The sequence below is a fragment of the Epargyreus clarus genome, unplaced genomic scaffold (genome assembly GCF_041222505.1).
Source record: "Epargyreus clarus isolate Ecla_fem2 unplaced genomic scaffold, WU_Ecla_fem_2.2 ptg000034l, whole genome shotgun sequence".
NCBI lineage: Eukaryota > Metazoa > Arthropoda > Insecta > Lepidoptera > Hesperiidae > Epargyreus > Epargyreus clarus.
The window spans coordinates 15,311,107-15,335,656 of record NW_027332239.1 but is presented as its reverse complement, the minus strand read 5'-3'; the positions used below and the strand labels follow the sequence as shown (position 1 = coordinate 15,335,656).

General features: G+C 34.1%; 1 protein-coding gene across 2 annotated transcripts; it reads right to left on the bottom strand.

Moving 5' to 3' along the window:
* Positions 1–2,767: 2,767 nt before the first annotated feature.
* LOC140756290 (alanine aminotransferase 1) lies at positions 2,768–21,713 on the bottom strand. 2 transcript variants are annotated; one of them, XM_073091774.1, is made up of 11 exons: positions 21,524–21,713; positions 20,926–21,165; positions 16,230–16,319; positions 14,642–14,736; positions 12,424–12,614; positions 7,239–7,441; positions 6,751–6,879; positions 5,808–6,014; positions 5,248–5,391; positions 4,788–4,902; positions 2,768–4,261 (listed from the first exon to the last, which is right to left on the bottom strand). In XM_073091774.1, exons 2-11 carry the CDS (start codon positions 21,160–21,162, stop codon positions 4,113–4,115), a joined length of 1,560 nt encoding a protein of 519 aa, XP_072947875.1. In that variant the 5' UTR covers positions 21,163–21,165; positions 21,524–21,713; the 3' UTR covers positions 2,768–4,112. The 2 variants fall into 2 exon arrangements, with proteins under 2 accessions (XP_072947875.1, XP_072947876.1); XM_073091775.1 differs by lacking the exons at positions 14,642–14,736; positions 16,230–16,319; positions 20,926–21,165; positions 21,524–21,713 and adding an exon at positions 13,205–14,635.
* Positions 21,714–24,550: the final 2,837 nt, after the last annotated feature.

Genomic DNA, 24,550 nt, shown 5'->3' with positions numbered 1-24,550 from the left:
ATTACTATGGTGATAAGGGCGAACTCAAGGTCAACATGTAAAAGATCGTCTAATGTGACCTTATAAGTCTGACTTATAATTAGATGTCTAAAATTATGAATCAGAATTTAACGTAAACTTGTCGCCTTCCCCCTCACCGCCCTGACAACCGACTGGGCTGGGGCTTTCGGGCGATAAAATTTTGACGCCATTGCGAAAAAACGGAACCTTTTTGAGTCCCGCGGTTAACGGGGACACCGGGACGGACAACCGGAAAAGGGACGTCTGGTCACTTTACGCATAACAGACCTTGCCCACTTACCAACGGTTTGATAGCATATTTACTTGCCTGTTATATGTTATAATAGTTTAAATAAAACAACAAAACAGCGTTCAACGTTTATTCGTTTCAACAGCGGCTTAGCTACCGAGTGTAGTTCCGCGCGGCTAACAACCAACATAATTATTGTCTTTGTAACTACAATTTATAATACTTATGAATTGGCCGATGACAGATATGACACTATACACAACACATATAAAACGATTTTGATACATGATTCTACGACAGGTAGATAAATCGAATAAACTATAAACAGACCGATTTACATGAGTATTATTAACTTTTTTGATACGAATATCCCATATCAGTTCAAGATATGGAGAAATATAATTCGTATAAAAAGACAAAACACGTTTATATTTAATACTTAAAATTCTCACATAGTTTAGAGACTCATTATTATTATTATTTTAAGATCCAAATTGATTAAATAAACAAGAAAATGTGATATAGTAAAACCACAACAGATTTTAGCATCAAATCCGGCATCAGCCAACACACGTAAGAGCGACACAAATGCGATATAACAAAATTAATATAGTTAATGAAACACATAAAATTATCCTAAAGAAGATGATAACTTTGTAATAATGTAAGAGGTACATTCTTTGTGCAAACATCTCATGTTTGGACAGTTGTTAATCTTAGTTTACGTTTGGCTAAGAAATACATATGTTATGAAAAGTTAAAAAAAATTTTAACAAAAAAATAAAACCGACTTCTATGTCACTACAAAGTAAAAAATAATTGAAATAAATGTTGCTTTAGCACATATTTCTGAAGTCGGCGCTCAATATATTTCGTTTGATAACAGCGTAAACAGCGTGTCCAATATGAGCGCCGACTTCAGAAATATGTGCTAAAGCAACATTTATTTCAATTATTTTTTACTTTGTAGTGACATAGAAGTCGGTTTTATTTTTTTGTTAAAATTTTTTTTTTCACCCTTTTTAGTGATGATATGCTAACGTTTGTATTAATATTATGTAAAATTGTATAAAGGTGATCATGAATAAAGGTAAAGTCTGAATTCATACGGATTGGACCAACCCGCTCGCAGGGCGTTGCCGCGCCCTTCTCGCTTAGTTTTATATTGTCTTATATGTTCCAACCTAACCTAACCAATTCAATACGAAACACTATAGGCGAGGCTTTATGAGATACTAATTATTGGCTAGGTTAGGTAGGAACAGATAAGTAAATAAATCAAACAAGGTGGTAAAACTCTGCGAGTGAACCGGTCCAATTTACATTAATTCAATAGTTAAGAAAAGAAAAAGGAGTTGAAGGTCAAATTTTTCATCATATGTCTCTGTCTAGCAACTTCATTACAACAAATGTATATTCTATATACTTTACATGGGAGGCACATCTGCATCATCAGGATTGAAGAATTGAAGGTCATATCTTCCATCATATGTCTCTACTCAAAGACCTCATCATATATTCGTAAGCTCCAAATGCCTAACTTGTATGATTGAGGCAGGAGGCACTTCTGCATTATCAGAGTTGAAGAGTAGAAGGTCAAATTTTCCATCATATATCTCTACCTATCAACCTTATTGAATATTCATAAGCATCAAATGGCTAACTTGTATGGTTGAGGCAAGAGGCACCTCTGCATTATCAGAGTTGAAGAGTAGAAGGTCAAATTTTCCATCATATATCTCAACTTATCGATTTTATTAAATATCCATAAGTTCCAAATGCCTAACTTGTATGGTTGAGGCAGGAGGCACTTCTGCATTACCAGGGTTGAAGAGTTGAAGGTCAAATTTTCCATCATATCATGTTAACCTAGATACTCAATGTTCATTTTAAGTTTCATGAGAATTGAGTGGGCAGAAGGTAAGTTGTCATAAAATATGTAAAAAGCAGGGGTAGTGATGATGAATTCCACCCCATAACTTAAATTCTAATCATCAGAGCATACTAATGTTAAGGTAGGAAAATACCGCAACGAAACTCTCTTTCATATGAAAAAAAAGAAAATTAAAATTGGTTAAGAAATACTCGACTTATTCAAGTTTATATGAAATCGGGTTTTTCCAATTTTCCGGGAAAACTGGCGGAAATTTTCAAAGTTCCTCGAAATGGGACCCCCTGTGAAACTAGCCACATACAATGGTGTATGAATCATGTCGATCGGTCGCGGCATCGTGAAAAAATCGCCGAACAAACATAAAAAAAAAAAAAAAAAAAAAATATATACGGTCGAATTGAGAAACCTCCTCCTTTTTTGAAGTCGGTTAAAAATACTTACATATAATTTAATTACTGAAACTGTGTACCTCTAACCTGGGAACTTCTGGTAAATGATTTGTTCTGGTAAATGATCTGATAATGTTATAAATGTACAATTACAAAATACAAATTGTTTTGCTTCAACGACACAACACAACACTCTTGTTCGAGAATTATTCAAACATTACTTACTATTTTAAATCTCAATCGTAACATAAACATATAATGGTAACCTCCGTGTTTTTTAGCCAAATGTAAATCCAGAATAACGTTTAAACAAATTTGGATGGCACGGCCAAGACTAGAGATATCTGGGGGTATACTATATACAAATACATAATCCTAATATAAGCCAAAACAATAGAACCATAAATGCACATCGCAGTGCTACGAAAAATAAGACGTCGTTCAAACTGCAGCTTATTGTGTAGTTGCTTTCATAAGCGAAAGTTGGATTGTATTCATGTAAATGATTTACTTGAATTGTATATCATTGCTAGAACTTATGTTGAAAACCCGTAAAATAGTTTTAAAGTGCGTGATCATTCATTTCACTTCAATAAATGTTTTCAATTTAAACTGGTAACACATTTGATAGCAGTAGTAATTAACATTATTTTTTAAATAAATATATTCCAACTCCGGTACACGTGACTTTGATCTCGACCAACTTCTTCAAAACTTGTAAGTTTGAACGAATCTTTAAGTTAGTAAAATAAACTTTAATATGACAGTAGCTGTCATTAAATCATACAAACAAAAAAAACAACATAGTTTCAAAAACTACCAATCTTCTTCAGTATTTCTGTCTTTTACCTTTTCCAAATATTTTATATCGTAGAAACGCGATTATAGTTAGTAATATCAATGTTTATTGCTAAATTAAATTTTCCTATTTCACTTCACGTCTTATACAGTATACAATATAACGTACGCATACAATATACGATGTATATTATATAAAAAATTGAAGATTATTAACATACTGGTAATATAAAATGGTTTAAATACAATGCACCTGTTATTACTAAATTGTAGCGTTAAATAGTAACTTTTAATAAAACGGCGATATACAAGTACAATATAAAACTGTACAATATAATAAAGAATATCGTTAATATTGCAGATTCATCATAATTTTTAAATTATACACTAAAACATACTAGATAATATGTTTGCCTTGAAATCATAAAAGTAATAAAAATATTATTTCAGTGTTTTCGAAAATATATCAACGATCGGAGATGGTTTTTGGTACCGAGGCGTGGCGTGCACAAGGTTTATCTATAGGCTCGAGAACCACGGTAAGGCGTTAAACGTACATCTGTATACAAAATAATAGTGATAAAATGTGATGTATTATTTAAACTGCAAATACGATAAAAATCACTTACTCATGGCAGTAGTAGTAAGTTCACTATTACATTACATTCACTTGTTTTTCTGGTATAGAAGTGTACAATAAATTTGTAAATGTAAACTTTTTCCATAAGGATGCTTTAGTGTACACAGATATACATTAAACGGTCGGCAAGTGTGCTATGGTCTAGGAGTGTTCCTTGGTGAACTTCTCGTGGAAGTCCTTGAAGATGTCGAGCATCTCCTGCAGCAGCGCGGGCTGCGGCAGGATGGTGGTGCGGAAGTGGAACGTGCCCGGCCGCTGCCCGAACCCGGACCCCGGCACCACGCAGATACCTGTAGCATGGAAATAAATCATGGTAGTTAATAACTCTATGATTGTATCTTATTATGGAAATGGTAAATATGTGAAAAAAAATGTAAATAGGCGATCCATGATTTTTCATCAAGCCAGCACATAAATGATGCATTTAAATTTCTATTTTTGGTTTGTATGTTCTGCATGTTTGTTTATTTGTATTGGGATAGAAGTATTTTTCATAATTATCATCGTCATATAGACAATTATCATAACAGATCACATAACATGGAATCATAACGTGAGGTATACAAGTATTAAAAATGTTATGTATATCTGGGTGTTCTGGGTAACGGTGGTATTCGGGTTGGGTGTTAAATTCTCAGGCAACATTTAAGATTATTTTAGATATTAAAATTTAACAATTATCGGTTGAAAGGAAAATCAAATTTCATGATAAAAGGAACACATTGGACCAATTAAACCACACTCTTAAGTAAAGCACCTCGCCCTGTGTAGTCTAAAAACGCCAAGCATTAATAATCATAATAAATGTTAACTGACCGGTCTCCTCGAGCAGCTTGAAGGCGTAGTACACGTCGGGCGCGCGGCCCGCCTTCTTGGCCGCCTCGATGGCGCGCGGCGGCAGCTCGATCGTCGGGAACGCGTACATCGCTCCCTGTGCGGATATCACTGACTTAATAATAAAGGTCGAAGGTAGCTAGGTCGAACGACCTATTCTACAACACGCTGTTGTGTTCTGGTTTGAAGGGTGTGGTAAGGGAGACATATTTTACCAAGGCTTTTACAGATGTCCATGACCAAAAACATTTTTAATTTTTGTTTTTTTTTTATTTACAAAAATCTATCACACAACTATAGTGTCGATGTGTAGGCTGTTACTCATGCGAATGACAACTATCATACCATTGTAACACTTTTTTCATTTTGTAGCATTTTCCCATCGATCCATTACTTCGCAGATTAATAAAGAAATCATAACCATGCTGTTGCGGTACTGTACCTGCACAACATTACACTTGAAGCCCTTCATCTGGTTGAAGGTGTCAGCGATCATCTTGGCGCGCTTGTCCAGCGAGGACAGCACCGCCGTCTTCTCCTTCAGCCACAGCTCGTACGACGGCTCACCCTCTTGCGGGGGCTTGGCCTGGGGGTGGGTAGCAATAATATATTTTTTTAATACAACATTTATATTAGAAATATTTTTTCTTGTAATTTAATTGTAGACTTTATAAAGAAAGATTTATTTTAATTCATTAACATTTTATTGGTGATATTCTGCGTAATATATAAAATGAAATATTAGTAAATAAAAATAAAATCATTTTTAACTATACAACTTGAATGAGAAACTAAACACTATTTATATAACTATCATGTAAAGATATTTTAAGACTATCAGTCGAAGGTCTTAGTTTAAAAAAAATTGCTCCTTTGTTAACCGAATTTCCAATTTATGTTTTGCTTATGGTTAATTTATGTTATTTCCGTTGAAAAGTCTCTCGAGTGATGATCAGTAAAGAGGCAGCCCGCCTCGTCAACACTCGCCGCACGGATACTGACCACGCAGTCGACGGCGGTCTGGCCCAGCGTGGTGGGGCACAGCATGGCGGAGATGCACTTGTAGAGGTTGGCCTGCACGTCGGGCGCCACGTTGATCAGCTCCGCCCAGCCGCCGCGCAGCCCGCACTCGCCCATGTAGCCCTTGCTCACCGACATGAACGACGCCAGCTCGTGGCCGCTGTACGGCGGACCGAGCTCCGTTAACACCTGCAAGGATAGTTGGCAAACATTATTACAAAATGATGGGTACAAAATGATACCACGTGACACAGATAAGTCACGATACCATTGGACGTATCGCATTTTATTACATCATACCTATATGCACGTAAGAAGGGTTAGAACACCTAATGTGCCTTAGACTCCAAATGTAACAGTGGACTATATTTTGACAATTTAATCGGTTGATATTGAATTATCCGTCGCGTCCGTTTGCGCGACGCCGCGCGCGTGGAGGAGCGGCCTCCGCCCGCGCTCGCGGCGCCTGCACATTAAGAAGCGAACAGAAGTTATACTTCTTTGGTGTAATTACTAAACCATTTTTATCCGAACCATCAATCAATAACCAAAAGTTAATAGCTCAAGTAAATTTTGTATTATATCAGCACTCTGTTTTGCCAAATGAGCCATAAGAACTATGATTTAAAAAAAGAAACATTCAATAAATCTCCAAGGAACACAGGAAATAATAATATAGTAATAAAAGGATAATAAGTTAACTTATACCCAGTGCCTCATTTTGTAATGTAGCGTAGATTTGTAAAATATGACTAAATTGTAGGTTGGATTAGGTCATAATGAATCACTTGGTGTATTATTTGTTATTTTTTTACCTCCACAGAAATCGTACACTTCAATGGAACCTTAAAGGAAGCACTACATAGTACTACATACTAGAGCACAGTAGAGCAAATATCAAACGCCAACAGGAAAGAGAATTAACCTTCTTGAAGGAGAAGAACTTGCTGCCCTTAGCGTAGACATTGTCCTGGTACACCTCGTCGGCCAACAGGAACAAGTTGTTGGCGTGCGCGAACTTTATGATTGCCTCGATGTTCTCGCGCGTCAACACCTGCAAATATAGAAATAGCGCTGTTTTATACACACAGTAAATAGTTAGTAAAACAGCTGTTGAGTTTTAGGGAATGTAATACCCGGATACCGGGATACCACTTGCTATGTTCCGGACAATGAGAAATGAACAATGAGCTATGTAATCATTAATTGAACGGGATCCTGCGTGAGATTCCATTCTCGCAAATATCATATATTTATATGCTACTCAGCTATTTTTTATCATGTTTCGGAAAGTTTACCGCTTAAACTTAAATGACGGATAATTGAGAAAGTGCAGTCCCGTAAATTCCAGGAATTTATCTTTGTTACGGGTTGCATTTCCTAGTCTGTCCTCTATCGTGTAAAAGTGCCCACCTGTCCGGTGGGGTTCCCGGGGTTGATGACGACGAGCGCGCGCACGTTGCACGCGGCGCTGGCGTCGCGCAGCGCGCGCTCCAGCTCGGCGGTGTCCAGCGCCCAGCCCTTCGCCTCGTCCAAGTAGTAGCCCACCTGCTCCAGCCCGTACTCCGCCAGCGTCGCCGAGTACAGCGGGTACTGCGGTATCGGGATCAGGATACCTGCGACCACCATTCTACCTCACTCAACATAGGGGCATTTTACGGACGCGAATACGAATAGCTAATTCGTGTTAAAGATCCATAGCAACAATTTTTATATTGGAAGAAACTATTTTACGGTTTTAAATGCAATTTTATTTTCTAGTAATTAGTTCCCAGTCATTTTTTGTTTCTATTCAGACACATTTTCTGAATTTTCACGTAATTTTATTTTTGAGTAACCTCACTGACCGTCCTTGAAGATAGAATCAATATGTACACTTTTAGAAGGCGACTATTGATAAACAAACTAGACCAACTTCAAATATAAGACGTACCTATAACATAATACCATCCTAATAGGAAAACTAACGTGAATAACAATATAACATGCATTTGTAAGTCAGTCTTAACAATTTTTTCCGTATATTATTATATATTTACATATTTATTTTTGTAGGCTTTCAAAAGCAAGTAATTAAAACCACCGCAAGTACAAAGACAATGCACATCCATTTAGCAAGTGGAGCAATTTGTAACAACAACCGCGATCTCGTTACACAATACGCTAATGGACGTATTATGCTAACCACAAGTACACTCTAATACACAATAACTGAATATTCTTGAGGTAATATAACTTTACGATACCCATAGATATAGACCGAAAACATTTTATTTCTCTTTAAACATCATCAAAGTACAAATACATTTTGAAATGTTTAAGAGACAAAGAAACATTATGTAAAGAGTCAAGACATAAGTTACTTGTAAATTTATTAAGAACTTCCTTTTTTTATTTAATACAGTTATGATGTATTTGTCATACCCACACCTTTAGAATTACTATGATTTCAAAAAAACTATGTAATGCAACATTGACTTTCGTCTAATTACAGTCAATTATCGCTACTAGGAAGTAGTTTCAATGGAACAGGGAAGGTATTGAAGGTCCTGTATCAAATAAAATCAGAGTAACTATAAAGATATGAAATGTCAATAAATTCTAAATGATAAACAAATATTGTCAATTTATGTATTCATTCTATTATCATTTATTTGTATGCTTAACAATTAGATAAGACTCGAGAAACTCCAAGAATAAAATGATACAATACTAAGGTATATAACATATGGAGTATTCCTTAGTATTATATATTTTCAGTTTCATAATCGTTCATCACGGGAAAATTACATCACATAACAGTTGTGCCATATTACCTCCAGCGGCACAAGTACGCTATGGCACATATCGATTTGCTTTTACGTAATAGACGGAGTCAGTGGGTCAGCAAGCAAACTAGACTACCTAAGTATTAGAATCAATACTTTCTACGTGTGACGTTCTAAGGGTCGAGGTCTCACGAGTTTATAATAATATTGCTAGTAGTGAATCAATAACTGATACAATAGCTGATAGTTAAACAATAATTTACGTCACTATAGTAGTGATGAAAGATAAGAGTACGTTCTTCATTAGGTTTATGGGTTCGTACACAAAACTGCGATGCGACGTCGCATCGCAAAAATCTGCGAGCTCCCTCGACGCATCGCAAGAACTTGCGAATTGATTCGCATCGCACAGTGGTTGTTGTTATTGGTCACCCTGAGAGACGCTACGCCGCACGATATCGCATCGCAGCAATTCGCATCGCAATTTTCTGCGTTGCGAATTCGCATCGCGTCGCATCGCAGTTTTGTGTTCGAGCCCTATAACCTTCTATTTTTTATTACTAACGAATTTCGGTTCTTTCGGTTATGTACGGTTTTTATCTCTTTTATCTCTCTCTATAATTTTTATATAAATTATTTAATTTTTTATATAAAGGGGATGTTTCAATTTGGACTATAACTTGTACGTTTACCAGAAAAAGGAGAAAAATATCTTAATTTCAGGAAAAATTATATTTTGCTATTTTTTGTCTAGATTGCTGTGCACAACAATAAAATAGTTTTTAAATATTACCATATACTACAACAACATGGCGGCGTTTTGAATGACTTAGATTGTATACGTTCAAAAATCTAATCTAACGGGTACGATGGTACTCGTGAACGTATAAATGGTTAATTTATTATTTAACCATCTATACCTTCACGACTACCGTAAGAAAAGTTGACATTTGCAGAATATCGCCATAAATGTACAGATTTATAATAAAAACTGTTTTGTCTGAGCGTGTCAATAAAAATTTTTTTAACATTGTTATCAGTTAATTGCGATTATTTCAGAACGTAACAAAAAAAACATCTCATCGATCTTGTCAATTGTCATGTTATGTCATAGAACGCCTATAGGGTGAATATCCACCGCTGCCGGCGGAATAGGGATCGTTTGTCCAACTCGACCGAAATCGCCGCGATCAAGCCATCAAAAAATAAAAATAAATAAAATTACTATTTAAATACGAACATTAAAAATGACAAATAAATTATAATAAAAATTAAAATAATATATTTATAAAATGATTACAATCACAGAACAGAAAAATAAGTAGAAATGGTAAGTACGAGCGAATGTATCGGAACCGTTGTCCCCAAACTCACACTTGCGTTTTTCTTGTTACATATAACATTACTAAAGTAAATTACATTTTATTGTTCGTTTATAGTTAACTCGAAAGTATTCTAAAATATACAGAATGAATATTTAAAAACAACTTAGGCGCATATAATATTAAGGTTTATTTTGCTACAAAAATTAAAAGCATTTACGTCATTTAGTATTTGAAGATGTAATTCCGCTACTTCACCATAGATGGCAGTAATAGATAGCTTCATGCAATTATAGTCTTGAGCACATTAAAGTTACGGACCAAATTTGCGTAACATTTCTGCTACTTGAATAGATTTCAACAAAAGAGTTCAAAATTTACGATAAAATTATCGATACTCATCGATTTACTATCAGCTATAAATGTAGAATTTAATTAAAATTAAACAAGGATTAATTATTAAAAAGTAAAATAAAAAAACATAAGTATTACATAGGTAGGTTACGTGTCATGAACGTAAGTTACGTAAATAGAAGTCCTAAAAATGAATACACGATAAGAAAATGTTCCCGAAAGCAGACAATTGTGTGTCATTTTTCATGACACAGTAATTTCATAATTCTATTGAAAAGGGAAGCTTAAGATTTCGTTACGTATATAGGGTAACAGATAAAGTTTTTAGCTATTTAAGCTGCCGTAGATTTTAATATTGTTTTAAAAAATTTGGTTAAAATATTCAAGACTCTACATAATTTACGTATTTTTGTACATCGATATATTCTGTAAATGAGATAAAGTAAATACATATATAAATGTTAAACATTTAGTAATTGGCCGCATCCTTAACAATTATATAGCATCTGTCTATTTCTCCTTACTAATAATACATAAATCCAAGCTATGGAAAAATAATGAGGTATATATGATATGTGAGTACACCTCAGTGGCTATTACGTAGTAGGTATTACGATACTTTTCGCCGCAAAAACCTAATTTTAGATTTATATAATTTTATTTTCTAAATAAAATATTTTCACCTTTATAATAATGTATATTATAAAATATAGATAAGAAAAATTATACTTGCCCCCATCACTTATTGAGTAGCGTGGATTTTTCTAGACGTTTTGGTATGGAGGAGTCAATTAAAAAATGAACTTTATTTGAAGGCAGTAAGGTTGATTTTAGCATGACTATATGGAAATTATTTTTATAGATTTGATATTTTTAAGATTTTAGTAAAAATAAAAATAAAATAAAATTGTGCTCAGTGATGGTACGAAACACCTCCATTTTTAATTGTCTTCTTTCTGCTATCATTATACATTCTAAAATCGCATAATATGTCTTATCAATTTATTTTATTGAATTTGACAAACATCTGTCTCGGACCGACGCTCAAACATGAGTAGACTCGTTTGAAGGCAAGTGAGAGTAACAACGCCTAGTAGTGGAAGCCGCGCCCCGCCTACTTTGCACTTCCACTTGTTTTTTCTGTTCCATGATTACAATTGATTGTAGTCAAAATAATAACCAAGCTAACATTTGCGGTGGGACGGCAGTGTGTGGACAAGTTCAAATGTATTTTATATTGCCGGCACGTCGACCCGTAAGAATCTCGGGTGCCGGTCTAGCGGTCACGCCGATCTACCCGAATTCTCGGCGGCCGGGATGATGGTGCTATGGTGACGGTCGTGCGGTGGACATGCGGCTATAGTAAATGTATGTACCGCTATTTCGGCGCCGTCATCTCGTTCTCGGTGAAGGTCCGGTGACGACGGCGGCGGACAAACGCTCTTAAACTATCGAATATCGGTCAGATGTCACGTGATAATGATAATTCAATGTTTATGAAACATCAAACATTTTTGAAATAAATCTTGTGCACTAAATATACAAATCATTTTCGAAAAAGAAATTTGAAAAAGTTTGAGGGGTTCATTTCCCTGTTACCCTTAAATGTACATGTTATAGTCCAACTCCCATACAATTTTGAAACATCCTCTTTCACAAGCAATGTTTTACAATATAAATATTACTGAGGAAACTAATATCCAGTAATAACGAGACACAAATTGCTGGGTCAAAATCACCTCGCCTTTTAACGTGTAATTTAACATTCATTGTATGTAATGAAGTTTCTTTTGCCATTTTTTGCAACTGCACAAACACATCATCCAACGATGTTAACGATGTTTAGTTACTACTCAGATCACTCTTGTGGATAACCGGTCTCTACTCAGTAAACTGTTGTGGAATAACTAATTCTGAAGCATTCCAAGCTGAAGAATGTCTCATAACGTATTATCCAAATTTAGTCAATCGGTAAGAGGGTTCCGTTTTTATCCTTTGGGTACGGAGCCCTAGAAAGCAGTAAAGTAGCGATGCCGAAGAATCGATAGTTATACTATCGATAGATGACCTCGAAAATCAGGTAGGATATCGATAGGACTATCGATAGTAGCATATCGATAGCATCGCTACAGTAAAGCTACATTGACGACTCACCCGACTTCTTCCCGTCGATATCGTTGCAGAAGAGCTGCAGGCAGTTCTTGATGGCGTTGGAGGCGCCGCCGGAGAGGCACACGTTGTTCCAGTCGGCGGGGTGGCCGTCGCGCCGCTCGATGTACTCCGCCACGTGCCGCCGGATCATCTCGATGCCGTGCGACGCCGAGTACGCGCCTACTGACTTGCCGCTGCGGGCATACCGGACTATTAGACCAATTGTATTGTAATAGACTAAACTCAGACAATCAAACCAATAGTTATGTAAAAGAATAAATTAGCGAGGAATATCAGACGAAACGTCATACAAAGCAAGATAGGTTTGTAGTGATCTCGAACAGTGGCGGAACTGCTTGATTGCGGAAGCACCACTACACCTTTATGGCGTAATAAAAGCAGTATTAAGCGTTGCTGTTTTCTTCTCTGATAGTTTTAAATAAGGAGTTCCAATTTAGTTCTCAAGAGTAGCAATTTAGTCGTTCAACCCTATGGCGTTGAATCAATTTAGCCTCGAATACAGATTCACTCCTAAATATAATTGTGAAATGGGAAATATTGAATCAACAAAGTTCAAGTAATATTTGGTGAAATTAAACCAATTCTTCTATTTGGGACAATTCTTATAGGGAAACTAATAAACATTTTAAAACATAAAATAAAAAATAATGTAGAGACATAAAAAGCATTAAGTAACCGCTGTTTTCCCAAGCGCGTCCCCATGACTTTCACCGATCCAAGCATGATTGGAGCTTTCAAGCTCAAATAAAAATATTATACGTACTCTCTGAAATCAATAGATGTTCCAATTCCGTTAGACATTAGTTACATTTTCTTAATTCAGATTATATAGCCTAGATGTCACTCCTACTTCATCAACAAAGTCGCCACCTGCAGCCTGACCTGGGAACTCATTTTACAAATACGTATACTACCCAAACTAGTTTTCCGTCTTAATGTTCAATGAAGCATAATGAAGGTAAAGAGGATATTAAAGACATTTAGATAATAATGATTATACGAGTATGGGCCATACTGTATGGCATATATGGGATAATTATGCATTTATTAAATGTAAGAAAATGAAAAGTTATCATTGTATAAATAAAATGTACCTGGCACAATTCTCATCGATTCATTATGATATAAGTCCCAAAACAAAAGACCAAATGTGTGACATAAAGCATAACGCAACAAATTCCAATAAACCGAGAATCCAATGATTAGTAGTTTAATTTGCCCATTTATCGGCATGAAATTGGAGGCACTAAAACTGAAGCTCCCAAACGCACAAAAACTTTCATACAATAATATAGAACCCCAATAAAAGTTCTCGGAAAGTTTCCATCATGCCTCGAACATGCAAATATTTGTATTACAATCGTCATATTATCTTGTTGACTCAAAATGCAAACTTACCTTTACATTTGTTAGTGAAAAAGATTTACAATTTTCTGGAATCCATCTAATCGAAGTCATCTGGCGGTGTCACCTCGCCTTTGTTCCGTCCCAAAAAGTACATGAGCTGCTTAGAACTGACTATACTACCTTGAGTATATTATGTAACAAGCCTAATAATAAATACGGCTAAAAACGGAGAAGTTTCTGAATTCCCAATTAAATTGTTGAAGTCAAAGACAATTCAAATGATAATCAAACTGATTTTGCTAGTGATACCTAAACAAAAAATACAGATAAAGCACAATGAGAACATGTTAAAATATGTACATATTTATAAGTTAATTAAAACAGTTACATAGCAAACTGAGTTTAACTGAGAGAAACAGTTACATACCAATGAGTAATTATCAAAATAATTCAAAAGGAGCGACATATACACTCTCGTTAGAGATACTAAAGACAGACTAACAAGAAATAGGGCTCACAAATTTGATTAATCTATTACTATTTAGGTCATTTAAAATCAGTAAAACGGTTTTGAAACAATAGAATAGCCCATGATATCTAAATAAACAAAACAAATAAGTTAAATCATGACATAATAAAACCCTTTTACAATATTTTATACTTGTAGATCCATAGATGTAAACTGTTTATAATTCTTGGCCAGTTAGTAACAATTTTAATTTTTAGATTTTAGTTGAAGTAGGTTCTACGCTACTCTAAATAGTAAAGGTAAATGCTAAATTTATAGAATAGTTAATCTACAGTGCTGGACCTAACGATTAGGAACAGAATTCGTGACGATATAAAACTTTACCCGCATGCGTTGAGAATGTCTCTGGCTCTCTGCTTCACGTCCTCCGGATATCCACCCTTTTCTATCAGCTCCGGTAAGGTCACACATGCTATCACCTGAAACAATTTGGGATAATATTATGTTAAGTATTGTTATATTTAACTGTATGCTCCAACTCTGAAGGAACTTTACAAACATTATGAGAATATATTTTTCTTCTCGAGATGAGAATCTACTTATATTTTACACAGCAAAGTCGCGGTAAATTGACTTTGAATGAAACTTGAAATTGAATTTAAATAAGAATGTGAATTTGAATAAACTTGAAAATATAAATATTACCCTAATACTTGGCGATTTCACTCCATAAAATATCTGCAAATCAGTCTTGATTTTATTGAGGAATTTTAAATGCGCCCTAAGGCCTAGACAATAGTACCTAATACATTAGTCAGTTAGTTATTAGTTCACGTAGTCAACCAAATTACATAATACACGTATAATACCACTACCATATGAACTTCCACGAGTAAATCAGAAATGCATTGGTAACTACATCATATTATATTCTCAGAAGTTCGATTGGGGCAATAATCGAATTCAAAATTTCCAGGCAATTGATCGATTACCCGAACAACATTATAATCACGTATTATATAACACACTTCAGGATAAACCGCATGCGGCTTCGTGATATCAAGTAACATCGAGTCTAACCACTACACTGCCAAGGTTACATCCTTTACGTATCCGCTCACAGGCCTAGTGAGACTGACATAAGGTAAATTATGTACAGGATCTGACTATGTTTGCTTCCTATTGGAATACATAGGTACCTGTAACTAATGAAATAAGTTCATACTTTGGATTGGATTTACCGGGTTCCTGTTGCTACAACTATGCTAATTTATTATGCTTATTTGCTCGGGCAAATATGAATCCTAACAAACACTGTTTACGTTCAATATGTGCACATTATTCTCAGAATCTAATAAAATGTTGATGGTACTTACAGAAGATATACAGGAGTAATACAAATACAGTCAATCTGATATCCTAATCTGAATATGGATCGATATTTGGCTAATATAATGTATTTTCATTTTCGAAAAGTTTTCCTCAATCCATCAATCACGGCGCTGATAACAGGCGCTGCCCGCCGCAGTACGATCAATAAACGTCCCCTTCAAATACTCAGGATTTCCGCGACTTGCAAAAGGTTTTGAAATATTTCACGTTACTAGATTCCTAATACTTATAAAAGTTAATAGTTTTTGGTCAAGTGGAAAGAAAACGGAATTGACGGAAATATTTATTATAACCGGTTAACCGATATCGTCATTCTCAGATATAATCTCATGCAAGATCACACCTGACAATATTGCTATGGACAATCATAACGTTTTGTTTTGAGGACACAATAAAAGATAACACTATGTAATAATTATAAACAACACGGCTATCACTTAACTACTGAAATATGCACCAGATATGACAAATACTAAAATATGCAATAGGTACCGTATAAAAAGCTTTTTAAGCGTGTTTGTATATGAAAATACATAAAATGCTATTATAATCCGATGTGTAGTAATAACAAATAACAAACCTGTCTGATGAAGGTGATAGGCGTCTGTCCCATGGCGTGCGCATCGCCGATGTTTGCCCTGATCACTTTCTTGAATGGTTTTTTTGCTCCCTGCAACAAAATTAATAACATATTTAGGTGTCATTTTAATCTTCAGACTCTAAACCATTTATAAAACTTTTCAATATAAGTTTTTTTAGATTTGTTGAAGAGACGACAAATAATCCTATTATGCTATGGATCATATTATATTAGCATATCACTAAATTTATATCCAAGTATTTGCTATCTGCCGGTGTAATCAAGATACGAGTAGATAGTTTATGACCGCAAATACATAAGTACTACGCTTATACTATTATGGTTTCACTCACACAAAATCATATTATATATCCTGTAAACAAGACAAGAATATTAAGTCCTGATGTTCCCAATGACCCACCGCCCTGATTGCGAAAACCCAATCGGTACGTCTGGAACTATTATAGCAAAATTTCATACAAATACATCAAAAATAATGACTCAAACAAATATAGAAAGGCCCTGTCTAAAAAAATGAAATCCTTTTCCGTTCACAAAGCAACTCAAGCCGTGTAACCCACTTTATCGAGTGCAAGCCAATTAGGGTCGATCACCACACTAGTGGCCCTGTCAGACTGGTCACACTTCAGTCTAATTCACTGAGAGTTTTAGATTAAAGCGGAAACACTGCAAGTGGACGTGATTCTTATATTTCATTTCAACTTATCGTATATGAATGACATCGTACACAAATACATGAAAAAATTAAATTTGTGATTGTAAAATAAGTTACCTTTGTTCAGGAAAATAACTGGACTTTCTCTCTAAACATTTCAAAACTCTGAAAGGGCCGGAAGGAGATTATTGCGGTTATTGCAACGAAGATCGACCCTCGAAGAACGAACAATCCACTTATCCCATTAGCAGCGGTAACCACTGAGAGATAGCTACGTTAGATAACTACTACAATTGTGCAAACACGTTCGATAATACTATAAAGGGAACCGAAGATAATACTTCTGTTACAGTATGGCTGCCTTATCACAATTATAAGCACTTTGCAATTATCATGCTGATTACGAAAGCACTTGTATACAGAAACAATACTAATACAAATTGTAAAGGAAGAAAGGTTTTAATTACAGTGTATTTTCGTTATGTATGATTTTTGCGATGGGATTGTATTTGGACAATACAATCGTAGCTAGAGGAAGCAGCAAATACTGGACTGATTTATGTCAACTTAGAATAAGGAAGTAAGAAATTACGTGCAGATGATTGTCAGGAGAAAAGTTATTCTGTTAATCTATTATGGTCTCTAAACTATAAATAAACTGCCTAGGGAGTTAATCATCCGATCACCCTAGACCAAAAACACAAAACATAAGAATTACCTACTTCAAAAACATTTTCTTTGTAAATGAGCATCAGACTTATCTACGAACGTGGCCCTATCGTATTGGAATACTTCACGTTACATTGAACTCAAATAATCAAGAAACGTTCACCTAGATCTCGTTTAAGACTTCCATTCCGATTACGTAAACGTCTTTTGGCACGCAAGGACAACAAATTATTCTCCTAGCAGTCTGAAATATTATGAACTGTTACACAGTCGTTAAGTTAAGGTTACCTTAACTTATCAATTCGGCCCCTCAAACGGAGAGTCTGAAGTTTGAACCCTTCTTGCACGCACCACTGTTTTTTTTTAATTACAGAAATAATGATTACTTGCGTATACAAGGTGAAGAAACCTGTACTGAGAGTTCTACAGAAAAGTTCTCAAGGATGTAGAAATTTTAGCAATCCGCAGCTGCGTCTGAACTGCGGTAGATTGTCACCTAATCCTTTTCTAAAGGACTTATGCCCAGTAGTTGCCGACTTATTCAGTTCCTAAATCTACGTCAACCACAAAGTGTTTGATTATTATTTGTTTTCAAGAAAAAAATGTTTCATTTCATTTACAATTTCGATGTTGACGTGAATTTTACCAACTCCGTCACCATGTTTAACACTGAATGCCCTTCAGCCAGTTAATTATAATGTCGTTCATGGTTAGCGTAACATTGGCATTCAGCAGTACGCGAAACAGACGAGGTGTGTGTAATAATAACGGTTCATATTCGCTGGAGCTATTTCAATAATTACGGATTGCGTAACAAATGGGAGTAACATGTCTGAACCTTGAGTATCGCATTTTGATTCTAAAGAGGGTAGGTGTTCAAATAATTTGACAATTCATTCAAAATAAACCAGCTATCCCTAATGCCTAATTACCCCTAATATTTTTGAAGGTGCAAACAATTGGTGAGTACATAATACAAAAATAAAATAACGGAACATAATAAACATTCTGTTATTATGAAACTTGCTAAAATAATTAATCATGCATAATCAATATCATCAAATAGATAACATACTGTTTTTATAAAGTTTAAGTTTAAAAGTTGATATAAAACAGACATCAAAACAGAGTAAATTTAATACGAGTGAGTGATGAAAATTGTGTTTTTTACATTACATTTTAGCATTAAACAGTACCAGAAATTAACTTAAATACAGTGCTGACGTCAATTCATTTATTGATACAACATGTAGTAACAGCATGCCATTTCATTTAGCATAATATCCTACCTAATGCAGGCAACTACTGGATGTTACTACATAATTCTCTTATCGTGTTTGCCAAAGAACTACTTTAATCAAGTTTCTTTGATTGTGTTGTGAAAGAAAGTGCTATATAAAATAAAGTTAGCACAATGGTTCATTAAAGTTAGGAAGGTTAAAATTTTTACTATTTTAATGGATTTTTGGAGTTTAAAACCTTTTAAATACATTTGTGTTACTTATTTTATGATTCATCACTTAAGTAAACTAAATCTTATCATATAATGATATCCAGTTTTTCTTGAGAGAACTGGTTATACTTGCTGTGGATATTGTAATGACTGGCTCAACTATTACATTTAGTCATGTTTCACATGTGTTGTTATTGTGACTTGCAAAACAAAAACTGTTAATGTTTAGTCATGTTATTGAACTAACAATTTGTTTTATTACCTCTCAGAGATAATTGTTTTTACTGTCACAGAGTCACATAATATGAAAATTCCGTTGGCAGATGATGTATTTAGAAAGAGTGCTCAATCTCAAATATCTATTGAGACTAATTATTTTTAGCTGTTGTACAAAGATTTATGGATAGTTACAAACTGTAAACCTTTCCGACCCGACCTTGGTTGGAACATTCACCGAGATATTCACAACACAAACATATGGTGCCTAAAAATAAATTAGTATTCATATATTTCTGAGTGAAATAGGTGACATTACTGCAGTTATGCAAGTGTTCTGTAATGATATTGTGTAAGGATAGATTGGTATAGATTAATGTTATCTCTTATCAGAAATTATGTTCAAGTTAAATCTCTTATAAGAGATTGTTAAAATAACTTATCATGAGAAATGAAAATTTACCAGATTAGAATTTGTTTGAGCTTGAGCATGGATAACAATAATACTAACTCGAACACCATTAAAGCTCAATTATATTGATTATATTGAAGGTTGCAGGCAAATAAATGTTAGGTGCTGTATTAGAAAAACCCTGTTAAGTACTTCTGTACTAAAATGAGTATCTATCTACAAAAAATAGATATCTGGTACAGTGGATCTCAGGTACAATGAAGTTTATGAGGATTATAGAACATTTATAGTGAAAATATTCATAATGTAATAATTACTCAGTCCGATTAACAAATACTCACTGGTAACAACTGTACAAAAATGTACATTTCCATTATTAAGATAACATTATAGTGCGGCAATAAACTTTACGTAACATAATGCAAATAGCAGTAGAGATTAGACCATTGTAATCACATTCAACCTCGTGTCTACCTTATAGTAGGCTAGTCAGCGGTACAGTATGCTAATGACAGGTGTAATAGTATTGAGTAGTAGAATTTAAATCTTTAGGGGTAGCAAGGCATATGTTAAATTAAGATAAGACTTCTGCTCTATACAACTCTACTCCAGGGTACTGTACTATAGAATTTAATAAACATTTATTTCAATCATAATGGAATTAAACAATCCTTGTTGGTTAGTAATATGATTAATAACACATAATTACTTTCTAGCTATTTGTGGGATATCAATTATGGAAGTAATCAAATAAATCCAATTCAATTTGTTATTTTAATAAGTTGTGCATACAAGCACCTTTAAAAACTCATATTTAATTATTCTGCAGGCAAAGAGTTTCGAACACTGAATGTACACACACACACACACACACATAGACACACTACAAATTAAATTGGCACTAAAAAAAGGCATCTTTAAAAATTTATAATATTTTGTAAATATCAGTAACCATAGTAACACAAATCACAATTATAATATAATCAAATTTCATTTATTTTGAGCATATTATTTGGGATTAAATAGGAATAAATTAAATTCTATAAGAATAATTGTATATAAGTAGTTAGATTAATAGTAATCTGATAGAATGTGCCAAACAAATTGAGTAATTTGTTTTGTGTGTTTTATCTGACTGCTTAAATATGAAGTAACCGTATTACCAAATTACAACCTACCTACCACATTACATGTTATCCTTGTAATTTAGTTGGTATTGTTATTTCATAAAAAAATATTTTATTTAAATATAGTAAACAATTTCACATACCTTCTCCAGTTCCTTTTCTATTTCTGCTGCTCGGATGACCAGGGGCCCGCGCACCGCATATTCCAATTTCAAAATATTAGGATTTATGTTCTCTATAGTGACAGCTTTAGTAGCCATGGTCCTTAAATTTGTGAGATTGTTTCGTGATAATAATAAAGCTAATTCCACCTCGGACCGCGCCGCACCGCTTGACAAAATGCGACTGGCGCGGCTTATCAACATCCTCATCGATGACATTTTTTGTAATCAATGACACTACTCTAAAACGTCACTCCCCATAAGATTCCACTCCCGGGTTACCTAACCTAACATTTAATTTGTAAAATAATATATCACCGCGATTTCTTTTTAATAAAATGAACACAGCACGTATAGAACAAACATTTATTTAACACCGTCCCGGTTACCGCTTGACGTAAAGCGGGCCCGATACTTCGATCGATAATGTTGAATATGCGTTCAACAACTGTGTACACAGTTAATACCACTTGTTTGTAATAACTTCGCCATCAATAATTGAAAACTGAATGTTAAGATCCTGACCTCTAAAAAGGTTAATTGATATCAAAGATTTTACTATATAGGAATTATTACACACCGAGTCAAATACACAGGCACAATATGTATACTATTGCGATTTTGTCAAATTTGAGGAACTGGAGCTATGGATTATATTGTATAAATTACATTAAGTGTACATTTTTATATTATACTTTCAGTTCGAATGTTACGTAAATTATTTGAAAACGTTTATTGAAGTGAAGTAGTCTTATTATGATTTTGGGTGACAGGTGGCATGGCAACATTCCCGTTTATGACATTTCCATAAATAACTAAAGGGAACAGGGTTTTTTTCTAGTACTTAGACTTAAAGCCAGGTTTACATAATGTCAAAGAGTAAAATAATTTTATCTTAAAAAATCCAATTTTAATTATAATTACAATAATGTTGAGTACCCGAAATCACAACATTTTCCTCATGAAAAAAACTGCATCACTAAAACCTATTTTTAGAACTAAAACCACGGAACAATAAAAACTAGAAAACTCACTGATCTGGCACCAAAACGATTTAGTTTTTTTATTACTCTTATTGATCCAAAATTTAAGTATCAACTATCATGCAACAAATGAAAAGTATTTAAACCGATTCACTGAGCGAAATGTTTTTAATTCTACACATTAGCTGTTACTGTGAAGGAGTGTGTCTCCAGCGACCTATCTGATAAGATTGGTTTACTTGATTGGCCATAATGACTACTGTTGTATTATTGTAATTAATCTTAGAGATTTCATTTCATTAATAATGCATATTTAGATCGTGTTGTGAATTAATAGACATTATTTACACGTAGTATTGCGCACGGCTTTATTATAATGAAGAATGTTAAGAAATTATTTATTACAGCCGTATCATCAATATAATTAAATTTAGTTGAGATTAATTACTACAATCACAGTCTGTGCCTACAATTTACTTTTTGTGAATAGAGGTAAGTATCTGTTCGTATGTGGTTTGTATAATTTCTTTATTAAGTATAAAAATATTTCTACCGCAAGAAAATGTAACGCGTTTTTAACATTTTTCGACCAAAGAGTAGAATAAGTTTTTGTATGTAATAGGCATGATACAGGATACAGGACTGCAATTGGTTTTCTAATTAAATATGACATGTGAAAAAATATTGATACGGTAAAAATTAGACCCCTTCAAGAGTACACTATCTTAACATGAAAGTTCAAAGTTCTGCCAATTAATAAATAATAGTTAAAAAAACTAAAAAATACGCTTTTATAAAAAAATCGACCAAAAAATGAAAAATAAATAATAGTTTAAAAAAACTAAAAAAATACACTTTTTATAGAAAATCCAACTAAAAAATAGAAAATATTTTTTTTTAAATTTGAATTAAGAATAGTGTAAATAAGATAAAAATATTTTTTATTGTAAAAAAAGCGTGGGGTGCATGGTGTCAATAGTTATTAATATTTTATTGATAGATATTGAGTAGAAGGATTATCATTTTGATAATATCTTAAAAAGCAACCCACGCTTTTTTACAATAAAAAATATTTTTATCTTATTTACACTATTCTTAATTCAAATTTTAAAAAAAATATTTACTATTTTTTAGTTGGATTTTCTATAAAAAGTGTATTTTTTTAGTTTTTTTAAACTATTATTTATTTTTCATTTTTTGGCCGAATTTTTTATAAAAGCGTATTTTTTAGTTTTTTTTAACTATTATTTATTTTTCATTTTTTAGTGATTATTTTAACGATTATTACGTAGCGTATTATCAAGTTTATCTTTCGAATCAGCATCAGCACCTTTGCTTAGCAGTGCAAAAATGAATATTGGGTCATTGTTTAACACAGCTGTATGAAGTGGTGTTTTACATTGGTGTTTATTTTTATTGTTAACGTGAAAATCCCAGAGGAGTTGTTGAATGACATCCGAATTGCCAATGCTAACTGCTTTCTTTCATAATTTATACCATATCCCAGGTCCTCTATCTTAGATAAAAGTAATCACGGAAAAAGGATGATAGAGCATCTTTTAAAAACAGGCGCTGATGGCAATACTCAAGAGAAAAACGGTCAACTGCTTTACATCTAGCCATTTCAAAAGGACGTCGTCCAATCATCGATTTAATATTACAGCATGATGATGTTAATATCAAGAATAATTCTAGAATTTCTTCTCTTTGTGTTGCTGCTGCCTGCAGAGATTTTAAAACTGTTAGTAGTTTAATTAATTTTACAGCTCGAGTTAATAATATAAGTTGTGACTATGACGATGAGCTGAAATCATATATGCCTTTACTTTTGGCAGCAAGAAATGGGAACAATGAAATAGTGGAAATCTTGTTAAAGGAAGGTGCAGATGTTGAAGTGCTGAATGAATAAGGATGATGAGACACCGCTTCATGATGCTATTAACAACGGACGCGTCGAAGTTGAGGTCAGGTCAGGTCAGGCCAGGCCAGGCCAGGCCAGGTCAGGTCAGGTCAGGTCAGGTCAGGTCAGGTCAGGTCAGGTCAGGTCAGGTTAGGTGATCGGCGCGCCTGGTAGATTCCTTTATTGGTCTTAACGCAGACCTTCCGGGTCTCAGGAAAACAAAAATCGCTGATCCTGATTATCCTAGTAAGGATAACGGGTCAGAATGTTTAAAATATTGAATTGTCATCGGTCCTTAATAAGTATGCCAAATTTCGAGTTAATCCGACGTTTTGAAGGGGGTAAAAATCATGTTCAAAGATTCCGTTACATACTAACATACCGTATGTTGGTATGTTAGTATGTATATACGTCTGAAGCTAATAAAAGCGTATTAAAAAGATTGCTAACAATTTTTTTTAAAGTATAGCTTTATGTTCTGGTGTTGTGCATATCGACATGTAAGCTTAGAAAATGAAAGGTTATTTTAAAGCACACTATTTGGTGTAGCGGCCGAATTACATTGTACGCACACGTGTATGTACAACACATGACATATAGCTAATGATATTGAGTTGTTGCACTATGCACCGGCCGGCAGTCACGGGATTATCCAACTGCGTTAGGGCGCGTATCATGTGATTTACTCAATTTATGTAGGAATATTATCCAGCAAAAGGGTCTA